This window comes from Fukomys damarensis, unplaced genomic scaffold (genome assembly GCF_012274545.1).
Source record: "Fukomys damarensis isolate Sample0158 unplaced genomic scaffold, DMR_v1.0_HiC HiC_scaffold_16, whole genome shotgun sequence".
NCBI lineage: Eukaryota > Metazoa > Chordata > Mammalia > Rodentia > Bathyergidae > Fukomys > Fukomys damarensis.
In genome coordinates, this window is record NW_022900928.1 from 9,874,142 (window position 1) to 9,885,710 (window position 11,569).

At 45.0% G+C, this 11,569-nt stretch overlaps 1 protein-coding gene across 1 annotated transcript in view; it reads right to left on the reverse strand.

The window, feature by feature from the left end:
• Nucleotides 1–8,213, reverse strand: part of Nell1 (neural EGFL like 1) — a 675,311-nt gene extending 667,098 nt beyond the window's left edge. The window contains exons 1-2 of the mRNA XM_033764069.1: nucleotides 8,183–8,213; nucleotides 5,828–5,956 (exon numbers count right to left, since the gene is read on the reverse strand). Coding sequence (XP_033619960.1) covers nucleotides 5,828–5,956; nucleotides 8,183–8,198 — 145 coding nt within the window. The 5' untranslated portion in view covers nucleotides 8,199–8,213. The remainder of the gene's footprint in view (nucleotides 1–5,827; nucleotides 5,957–8,182) is intronic.
• Between the last annotated feature and the right edge of the window lie 3,356 nt (nucleotides 8,214–11,569).

An 11,569-nucleotide genomic window follows, 5' to 3' on the forward strand; every position in this document is an offset into this window, starting at 1 on the left:
GGTTAAGGAATTGTCTCAAGGTCAGTTTGTTTATATGGAAGTGGCTGCTATGCCTATAATTCCTAAAATAATTCTTATTATTTTGCATCCCCTCTCTCTCTCCCTCTCTCTCTCTCTCTCTCCCTCTCTCTGTCTCTCTCCCTCTCTCTCCCTCCCCCCGTCCATCTCTGCTTTCCTTAATGTGACGTTTGATGATCTGATGGGACAGCATGACTGAGAGAATGGAATTCAGGGCAGATGCTGGGGGCATACAGAGGCTTTACGCTGTATGATATACAGTTAATCACTTAGCCATTTAATGATGTTCCAGAATAAGCCTGAACAGGTGTTAATTCGTCCCAGAGAGGGACTTGAAAACCCACTCATACAGCTTTTCTTTGGCAAGAGCCAAAGTACCTATATTTGGGAGACACTGGTATGTGCACTGAATCATTCCACTAATGGATAAATGCAAAGTGATACTAAATCTCTCCTCTCAAAGTGAGGTTGAGTTCTGAATGCTCCCAGAGGTAATTAGTGACTAGGCGCATCCAATCAACAGAAAAAACAATTCAGACTTGGGCAATAGTGGGTGGCAGGAAATCTGGAGGATCGACATTAAACGAACCCTTTGGGTAACTCCATCTTACTCAAATTTTCTGAGCATTAAGAACTATCGCGTTAAGCTTACAGCACCGTTGTATGAGAACAATTACACATGGGCAGTACTCCCACCAATAGAAGCCATATATTTAATTCCTAACTTCGACGTCTTCCGCGTCCTGCAGAAGCCTTCCCCAGGTCAGGCAGTAAGAAGAAATTTCTCTCTTGAATATTCTTGGAAAACCCAAATAGAGTATCGGAGGTCACACTGAATTTGCCCTTCTAGTACGATCTTTAGTACGATCTTCCGGGGATCAAACTCGGGTCATTGTGCTTGCAAGGCAGGTGGCAGAACCCCTGAGCTAAATCTCCAGCCCGAATTGGCCCTTCTAGACGTTCCACCTCCTTGAGCCTGTGATCTTTGCCTTATTCATTTGTCTCTCACAATATCCAGCTCAGAGCCTCGAGGGCAAAGAGATGCGAAAGGCCTAAAACCATCCCCTCTAAATAGCCCAGTTAGTCTTTGCTTTATCTTATCACATAAAACGAGATACTGAAAGACACTATGTATTCCTTCTTTAGAAACCCTTCTGAAACAGAGCTCCTAAAAAGTAGCCCTTTGCCTGGCAATCAAAAGGAGGCAAGATATTAAAGAATATGAGGGCCAGGGATTTAGCTCAGCGGTTGGGTTGCCTGCCTTGCAAGCGCAAGGACCCGAGTTCGATCCCTGGTACCAAAAAAAATTTTAAAAAAAAAGAATTTGCATTCATGCTTATTCTAATTCACTTTAATAAACACCATCCGACACATTCTCCCAGCCACTTAACTGTAAGACGACGTCAGAGAGAACTAGTTTCCCACTCTCACAATGACCTGTGAGTTCCCCTCACATCAGAGCAGAGGTACTGCAAAATGATTTCTGAAGATCCAATGCCATCGTCTAGGATTTTTTTCTTCAGTTTGAGAACATCTATGCCACTCTACACACAACCAGTCATTCTCCTCCCCACACCACCCCCAAACCCTACTAAAACATAATTGTTTTCAGCAAGAAGATAAAAGAATTCTTTTCTAATTCAATTCTTTGCATTATATAAAGACAGCAGTGACAAAGACAACTCTCAAACTTTAGCTAACCTCAAAATAAACCCTGTCGGGCTTTGCAATCGGTACTGGGAGAATGCTTTCCGCTAAGTGAGTTTTCTACTGAAATTTATCAGCACTGTTAATAAGTCAGCCTTCAAGCGAAGGTTTTGACTCCCCAAGCATACATCAATCTATAGCCAAAGGATGGTGAAATATTAACACAGAAATAAATGAAAGAATGATAACTTACTTTTTACACTTTATGCTTCCTCTTTTTATACGTTTTAGGAACGTGCTTTCCCATGCATTGTAACATAGTTTGTGTAATCTTTCCGTTTCCAAACAAGGAAACTGAGACATGAGGGTTACATCCATCCTGAGGTACTGCCTCAAAATATTTCCATTCACTCACTGATAAAAAGAGGCAATAATAGCGCCTACCTTACATGGTGAAAGTGAGGCTGAAATGAGTTAATCCATAAAGTGCTGGCTCCTAATCTTCTGTCCCCTACAGTCTTCTGCTTTTCCAAACATCCTAATCTACCTCTGCAGGTTAAAACCTGACAGTAACACACAAAGCATTTGATACACAGGGAAAAAGCCAAAGCTGTACCTTATCACATTAAGATGTGCAGACTTGGGTGGAGGATTTAGCTCAGTGGTGTCGTGCCTGCCTCACAAGCACAAGGTCCTGAGTTCAATCCCCAGTATCAAAAAAAAAAAAAAAAAACAGGAAAACAAAAAGATGCACAGACTCTCACACCTAATGAGAGCTCACCATATATCTATTACAGCCCTGGCACTTTATATATTTTAATCTATCCCATCCTCACTACAACCTTACAGTAGATGCTATTTTGAGGGGCATGGCCTTTGCACTGAGCTATACCCTCTGCCCACCTCTTTGAGACAAGGTAGTTCAGGCCAGCCTTGAACTCACTGTGTAACCCAGGCTGGCCTTGAACTACAGGCAGTCCTCCTGCCTCAGCGTCCCGAGTGCCAAGATTACAGTAGGTGCTATTTTTTCCCTTATTTTATCAGTGAGTAGCAGAGGTACTTTGAGGCATGAAGCTCAGTAGCTTGCTAGCTACCATCACAAATTAACCTTGAAAGATTAACTGCGCTGTGGTGAAAGAGTATAAAACCCCCAGCCTCTCTAGGCTTGTACTGTCCAATAAGGTAACTTCAAGCCCCGTACAGCAATGAGGACATGAAATATGGCTAGTGTGGCAAAGGAATAAATTTTTAATTTCATATAATTCTGACTAATTTGATTTTAGATTTAATATGAATATTGGATGAAACAGCAGTTTCAGTGACATTAAACATCAGTCAATAAGAAGCAGTGACCCTTGAGATGCAAGATACAGGAGAAATGAGCACTCTGCTTCCCACGCCAAGAGTTTCCAGGCTGACAGCCTCTTTTTTTCTTTTTCTTTTCTTTTCTTTTATTTTTTGGTACCGGTGTTCAAACTCAGGTCCTTATGCTTGCGAGACAGGTGTTTTATATTTATTTTATTTTATTTTATTTTTTGGTACTGGGGTTCAAACTCAGGTCCTTATGCTTGCGAGACAGGTGGTAGAACCACTGAGCTTAAATCCTCAGCCCTCCAACAGCCTCTCTGAGTTGAAAGATGAAGCCAAGCCCTGGGGAGATGACAGCACCCAGATTTCAGAGGACAGAACGTATGAGAGGAGGCAGCAGCACAGAAAGAGAAATACGGGCCATCCTTAATACCTGTACTCAGCCGAGTACTGATCAGGGCATGTATGTGAAAAAAAATTACCCACAGAAAGGAGAATCCCCAACAGTGAGTGCCCAGCAAATACGCAGCACCAAGAGCAATAGCTATGCCTAACGGTCAAACGCAAATCCCATGATTCCTAAGGGAGCAGTGGGAAATAATTGGGTAAACTCTGCTGTTTGCACAAGCGCTTCTCTGGGCCTATCCAACAGACCCTCGAAGTAGAGTCGCAGAGGACTGACATGTTTCCCAGTCCCTGCACTGTGTCGTAGACCAACATTTGATGAAAATGCTGAGATTCCTTTATTGGCTTAAAAAAGAAAAAGGTAAGTCTCTCCTTCTTCCTAAAAGAAAAGAACTTTGTAGCTCACAGTGTACAAACCTCAAAAGACCTAGGGGTGAAGGAATTCAGGCCAAAACTGTACGCCTGGTATGATCCTGGGTAGACAAAAACAGTCGAAAGGCTAAAGGCAACCAGAGTGACAGGAAAAAGGCTGGCAATTCCTGGAGATCGGGAGGCCAATCCGCAGCTGGGAGGGGTAGCTGGGAGGAATGAGGAATAAAGTCTTTTGTGATGATTTTGATTACGGTGATGGTGTCTCAGGTGTGTTGATGTGTCAAAATTACCGTAATACACACTTCGAACATGTATGTTTTATTATTAGTCAGTTACACTTCACCACAGTTTTAATCTAGCATCTAATCGAGTCTATGTGGAATACTCCGGTGAAGCTGCTTTTTCAGCTTTTCTTCTACTAAAAGCTCAGTCCCTATTAGTCGTGATAGACAAAAGTGAGCATCGAAATTGAAGTGTTTCGAGGGTAAAATACAGAATAATTTTTTTGGTGTCCTGCATTTGTTACAAAATTTTGTATTTTGTTAAAAACGTAAAGTGATCCCTTTCACAATATACTTCTATTGGATAGTACTGCACCGGAAACCAAGATTGAATTAGAGCATTCTGGAAACGTTATAGTGTTCGTGTTTCTACTAAAAGTGCTGCCATTGAAGGCTTAGAAGGACATTAGAGACATGTTGTTGGAGGCCAGTAAACAGAGGATCCCTATCCACACCTGTGAAATGAATAATAAAGTAGGCACAAGCCTCTTGCACGTAGTCCGGACAATGAAAATGTTTAATTCACTTCAAACTTTTCATGAACCCTGTACGACATACTGACAGCTGGCTCTGAGGAGCTAGGAGCACAGATTCCTGGGACCTAAAGACCAAGCAAGTTTCCAGAGCGGCCTTGCTCGGACTGAGGATGGCAGGGACTCCAGCAGTGACTACGCAGACCTTGTCCAGTGCACAAAGAAAAAGTAATGCATTCTGTATTCCCTTTACCATACCCAGCTTCAAAATTTCACAAACTCTCCAGTAAACAGAAAGTAACATATCTGTACTCTGGTTATGTATCTGTAGATCTGCTATGCGTCACTACCGAGCCCTGAGTGATCTACCCGGTCAATACATAAATCTCACTTCACACTGTTGATTCAGTCATTCTCAAAGAATCCTTTCGTTATCATCTTAAAAGGTTGTGTTAAAAGAACCCTGCCAGGGATTTTCACAGAGAAATAGCCGGGCTGCCTTATTATGGGTGTCCTTTCTCTAATGCCACCACTTCTCCAATTACATCAGACCTGCCGTATTACTCTTATTTCTCAGGCTGTATATCCCCCTCGTTGTATGTAGGGCCAACTTAATTCATCAGTGACTTGCGGAATGACAAGAGAGCAGGGGCTGCATCTTATTTACTCTTCCTGGTGACCTTACTCAGAGCGCACCGCCTGATACATGAAAGGAATCCCAAAGTGGGAGCTAGTACTTATCAAGCGTTTACTGTGTATCAAGCACTGGTGTAACTGCTTTTATAGGCGAATAATAACTGCTTCCATAGGCTTTTTTAATCCTTGTAACCGCCGCATGAGGTAGCCTTTGCAAGGATCTATTATTTTAGGTGAGGACATTGAGGCACCCAAAGTCTCAAAGCCACAGTAGGACTAACGTTGACCTCAAGCAGTGAAATTCCAGAGCCCATCCTTTCAAGAACCTCAGTGTACTACCTTTAAAAATGCCTGATGAATGATTTCATGGATTGGAATCAAGTTTATAGTGGGCAGCCCCAGGAAAGCTGCACCCCAAAAAGAAGACACTCTGTGTTCAGGGTCCACCAGGTAGATGATAATAGCTGGAGAAATAACCTGTAAAAATAACACGGTGGGCCAACAGTTCTTGCAGACTCATTACCCTGTAAATCTCCACCACAATCCCCAGGGAACCATTTTATTACCAAACGAAAGGTTTTGCCACTATGCCCCCTAAAAGTGATCCCCAGACACACCAGACAGACACTCCCAGCCCAACTCACCTCCCCATTCTCTGCCCTCATGCAATGGAAGAAGTCCCTTTACCTTGGAATAAAAATGCTTTACTGCCATTGTGCAGTCCGGACACCTGGGTGACTCCGAGGGTGGTGTTGACCAGGTCGAGTTCGGTGATAATATCCATCTGAAGGTCCGGGTCCAGCCCAAAGCCCACCGCTGGAAAGGAACAGAGAGACGTTGGGCATAATAGGGAGAATGCTAGCAGCAGTACAGGACAGAGGTCACCGGGGCCAGGAGGGCTGGGGATACAGGAAACCAATGCACAGGGCTGGGAGACGCCTTGGAGAGCAAGAGGAAACAGCTCTGCCCTGTCACCCCTCTGAGAGCACAGTTTCTTTGTACCTTTCCCCAGCCGCACCCCCCATTACTCAGATAACTCTCTCCCCAAAGTCCTAGGGCCAAATGCACTTCAGAATTCAAAATGTTTTGCCTCACAAGCGCAAGGGCCAGAGTTTGATCCCCAGTACAGAAAAAAATAAATAAATAAAAGAACTGCAAAAGAATTCAAAATGTTCGAAAGGTAAGGTAGCCCTCTCTGCTATATTTTAGGCAATGCCCTCAGCAAAGTCTGAATCAGCACCCCATTATCAAATTCTACAGTATTTCTGGACTGAGGACTATGATGTTTTCTTCTAATTGGCATGAAGAATATAAACAGCCCCGTATCAACTGAGGTCAAGTTTTGCTACCAAGTGAGTTCAAAGCTGGATAGGCTTTGCTGTCTGGTGAGTTGTAAAGAAATCTCGTGACTCTGAAATTTTTTGATTTGGGAACTACAGATAGAGGATTATGGCTCTGATCCACCTGCCTTACAGGCAGCTGCAATGGCAAAATCTAGCACCAACACCACCAGCAAACCCCTACACAGAGCACGTCAATGAACTGAGTACAACCACCTTTCATAAAGAGGAAGCGCAGAAGGACCCTGGCCCTAGTAGGAAGGAACAGTGAAGGGGTTGGCCAGAAAGGAGAATCCCAAATGTATATATCTACCCAAGGGGATTCCTGATGGACAGTTGCATCTTAAAGACGCTGGTCTCCAAAGTCTACCTTAATACAAAGAAACACAGCGCTGGGTCTCCTACCTCCTTGTCTGAAAAAGGGAAATACCAAGGGTGTCTCTTACCCAGTCGGTGTTCTGCAGAATGATTCATTCATGACTGCAAAGTGATTTCCAATTATATACGCTAATAAGGCTACAGATCACTCTGAGGGACTGTGTTTAAGCCATTCATAAAGGCTGCATCTATCTACACTTAGCATCTCAATAGTGCGATTCTGATTGCGCAGTTGGAAATGTTTTAATCAGCAACAGCTGTCAACTTTCGTCTGATGGCAATGCAGTCACTGAGGAGACTGGATTCAGAGAGCTTGCACCCAATTTGTCCCACAGAGACTGGGTGAATATTCATCAAGACAGCATGAGCTATCACAACCTCACCTGGCCTCCCCACCCACCCCTGCCCTGCCCTCTCCTTCCCTTTTCCTTCTATTGCTGTGCATTGGAGGTCTCTGTCAGCAGAAGGCTGGTCAGGAGGGGCTCTCTGGGGGTGAAACCTGTCACTGCCAGGGCAGAAAAAACAAAGTTAGACTGAAGGCATACTGCTTTTTCTATTTTTGCCAGGTATTCTCTTGTCTCCTAAACTGAGGGTCTAAATTTTCTCCTTTGGAGTACAGCCAGATATGGGGCCAGTTTACCCCAAGACAGCTGTTATTTTCACGGACTCCGCATTCTTCCATTTAATAAGTCTTTAACAGGTGTCACCAAGGGTGTGCTATGAACACATGTACGGCAGGGCCCTGGGGATGTTGTCACAGAGCCTCCACAGACAGCATGACCGCTGGCCTAATTCTTACGGGATAGCATTGGAGGTGTAGGTTCATATTTAAAGGAAAGGGGGAGTAGCAATGCTCTGGCTTACACTTTAAATAGGACCTAACGTTAAGTTTCTACCTGCTTGCTCTTGTTCACCCTACACACGTGCCCAGTTGAGAAGCAGCAGCTACTCTGTGCAGAGCAGAACCGAGCTACCTGGTTTTCTATCATCCCAACTGCAGCCCCACGGCTGCGTTGTTGAGTCGGGATGTTTTGCTGTAAGTGAGTTCAGGTGCTAGCAGTTCTGTGCTCTCCTTGAAAAGACAGGAGAGGAAGTAATATTTCAGTTTGATCTATAGTGCTCTACACCTGTATGGAAGAAATTAAATCAAGGGTGATCTCAAAGGACTCCCAAGCTGGTCTTTCTCTGGCCAGGGATTTTGAAAGTGGACTGGAGATTGTGCCCTTTTGTGGGACACAAAAGGAAGGAAGAGTCCCTCTGGCCCTGATGCTTTGTACAAGCCTTGACTTATTACAGGCTTTTAATTTAGAGCCTGATTAATTACCTGACTGTGGGTTCATGATCGCCACCTTGGGAGCAAAGACCTCAGAGCAATATGCATCTCTGGGAGCACCATCAGAAGACAGGGTGGTATCCAGGCTAAGGAAACCTTGTAAGGAGACCGTGGTTGGCTGAATTACTGGCCTCAACCCTTAATCCCTCCCATTCCCACAACCTGGGCTGTGCGGCTGTGAAGTTCTGCCCACTAGAGGGAGAGGAAACCTCCCCAGCACCTGACTTCGAGCTCAGCCATTTAATCAGGGTTGGCTATTGGGATTGTAGTAATCATTACACATGCAGAGGCCTAAGTGTGCTTGCACAGTGGGACTTATTTTCTTGCATTTCTCCATCACTATGAGAAGAACACGGCCCTGCAGCCCCACTGTTCCAAGAAAGCTAAGACACATAGTGCAGACACAGACTTTAACTTGGAACTAACTCCACCAAGCCTGGCTTAGGTAAGGCAACACCAGACCAATCTTCGATATGTGACTCCAAATAAATGACTGTTGTTTTAAGTCATTGCTATGTGACATTAACCTTGGCCATAACTGACACAAGGACTCGCTACAATGGTCTTCCTAAAGATATCTCCCAGACCACGGAGCCTGCAAATGGACCAGCCTAGAAGGCAGGCAAACAGATTCTGCAGAACCGCAGTGTCCAGCAGTACCCTGAGTCCCTGTCCTCAGATGAGAGCACAGCACCCTCAATCCAGAAGGTGCTGTGAACACTTGAGGCTGTGAAATTTAAAAAGCCACATTCAGTCCTGTCTCTTTCCTCTACAAATTATGGACCCTTTGAAAAATCACTTCTTGGAAAATATTACCTCTCCAGGCCTCTGTTTGCACATCTGTAAAAGAGAGGTGGTCATTCCCCTCGCAGACTCCCGGGGTCTGCTTTGCCTGCCTTTTACAATAGTCCTTCTTCCTCTTCCCCTCCATCTCCCTAGTCCTCAGCTCCATCCAAGTAAGGCAAAAGATTCAGATGCCCTTCCTCCCCGCCCACAACTGTTTCACTCCTTTTATGAAAACATCTCATAAAAACAGAATGAGGGACAAGAAATCAATTAGGCTTCTGGTACAGTTTTCTTCTCTCCCTTCAATGAGTCCCCTTCACGATGAAAATGCCCAGTGCCAACAGGAGGGTGTGTAAAGGACAGCACTCTGCACACCACCTAGGGAATCAGAAAACCTATTAATAAGGCAGCATTTCCATGGCCTCTCCTGAACCTTACGTAGGGTCAGAGTGTGACTTCCATTAATATTTTTAGTTTAATGTTTCTGTTTCTTCTCCAAGCATGGAGTTCCTGCCCTTTTCTGGGAGACTCTATTATCAAGTTTTCTACTCTTGACATAGCAGCCCTGCAAACGGCTGAAGCTGGGAATTAGAATTAAGCAGGATAAAATGATCCCTGGGAGGAGATTTTTTAAAAATCTGGAAGGCAGCATTTCAGTATCATGGAGGAACTTGGGGTCTGACCTGGGACCCACAGAGCTGACCTTAGCCATGGACCTGCTGCTGCTGCTGCTGATGCTGGCCCCTCTGCAGCCCTACCCAGGGTGTGTTTGAACCCAGAGCCCACTCATCCACTTTGATGCGCAGGACCTAGGCCCCCAAGCAAATTCCCTTGCATCTGGCTCAATTCAAATCGAACCCAGCTTCCTGCCCATGATGGCAGCTGTTTCGGTGGCCCAGGCAGAGTAAAATGATCTCGGAAAGATGCTGTAAGACCTCATTTAACAAAGCAGGGTTTCACAATCACTTGATCAGTTCTGAACACCCCAGCAGTGATTTTCCTGAAGAAACTGCTCTATGTTTGTTTCAAGTTAGCCAATATTTGACACCGCTGAAGGCCGGAGGCTCATTTTTCACAGCTCTATTCAATTCATAATTAATAAACCACCTGGGAATCGCTCTCAAAAGAAAAATCTCTCCCGTCCAGCAGGTGGCAGCAAACGGCATTCCCGGGGCACGCAGGATACAGGTACGGTTCTCCTTTCACTCCCTACCCTGGTGACCAAAGCAAACCAGAAAGCCAGGGGAGAATAAATCAGTGTTCACTCGACGCACTTCCAAGCCATGCGAGAAAATTCATGAGCGTGGCCGTTACTGTAGCCTCCCAAGTTTTCAATACTAGTGAGGGGTCTGGTAGTCTCAGGTTATATTTTATCCAGAAACAAGAACAAAAACTGGAAAATGGCATTTCCTTTCTTGACTCCACTGTACACTCTAAAACAAGTTTTCTGAGCAAGAACAGTGTACTCAGCTTCCTTAAGACACCTATCATTAGATCTTTTCATATGTAACCGTTTCTGCACTGCAGTCTTGCTTTAATTAAAATGTGCCTGATATCATCTATTCGTTTCCATTAAAAGGCAGTAATATCCGAGTGGCTCACTAAGTGAAGCACATGTTTATTTCATCTAGGACTGTTAACAGCCCGTATAACAATTGTCTCACTTGACAAATAAACTTTGCAAGCAGCTGCTGGGATCCTGACTCACCAGCCAGCCTTTGCTACCTACAGAAGTGGATGGGTGTGAGACGTGGAAAGCCAAGAGGCTATCCCAAGAAAGCTACTTGCATATACAAGAAAAGGTGAGTGTGCAAAGGGAAGGCCATTCCCTCCTTGTCTCTGACTCTTCTGACAATTTTTGTAGAACAGATCTGTGGCCTCTGGTGTTCATGTAGCCAGGTACGAGGTGGCCCTAAAAAGTCAAGTTCCCCAGGCAACAGCCACAAGGATGGCTCAGACTGCTTTGCAGCCTTTTCCTGGACAGAGTACTCCCCATTTTATCCCCCAAAGCCCCACCATGACACAGGTCTCAAATGTCACTTCCCCTGACCCCCACCAGCTTTTCCCCCCTCTGAACTGCCTTCTGGAACACTTCTTATACCCCCACCCGCCCCACTGAGCTGCATAATAAAAGTGCTTTCCAGCTGCCATCTCCATTTTCTATGTTATTGGGTACCTAGCAAGACACTCAACTGTTTGTTGAATGAAAAATTAAATACATGAATGAATCTTCCCCTACAACCAATTTGTTACAAGATTGTAGTGGTCTTGGGGATAGAACGGAGAACCAGAAGGTGTTCTTAAAGGGTCCACAAGCAACATGCCCTGGAAAGACACACAGTCCACTCCTGGATGAAGGTACTTCTGGGCAACTTTTCAAAGGAGTAATGAGAACAAAGGTCTCCCACACGTGCGGTTAACATGTGCAAGTGAGGCTGTAAAACGGCCTTTGGGTTGCCTCCTCCCCACCTAGCTCATCCCTGTCCCCTCTTCCCTAGGGGGGGCATCAGCCTGAGATTCTCCCTACTCTGGGGTTCTCCAGGGTGGGTAGCCAGAGCCCTGGTCTTCCCTATCCTCCCCCTCCCCCTCCTC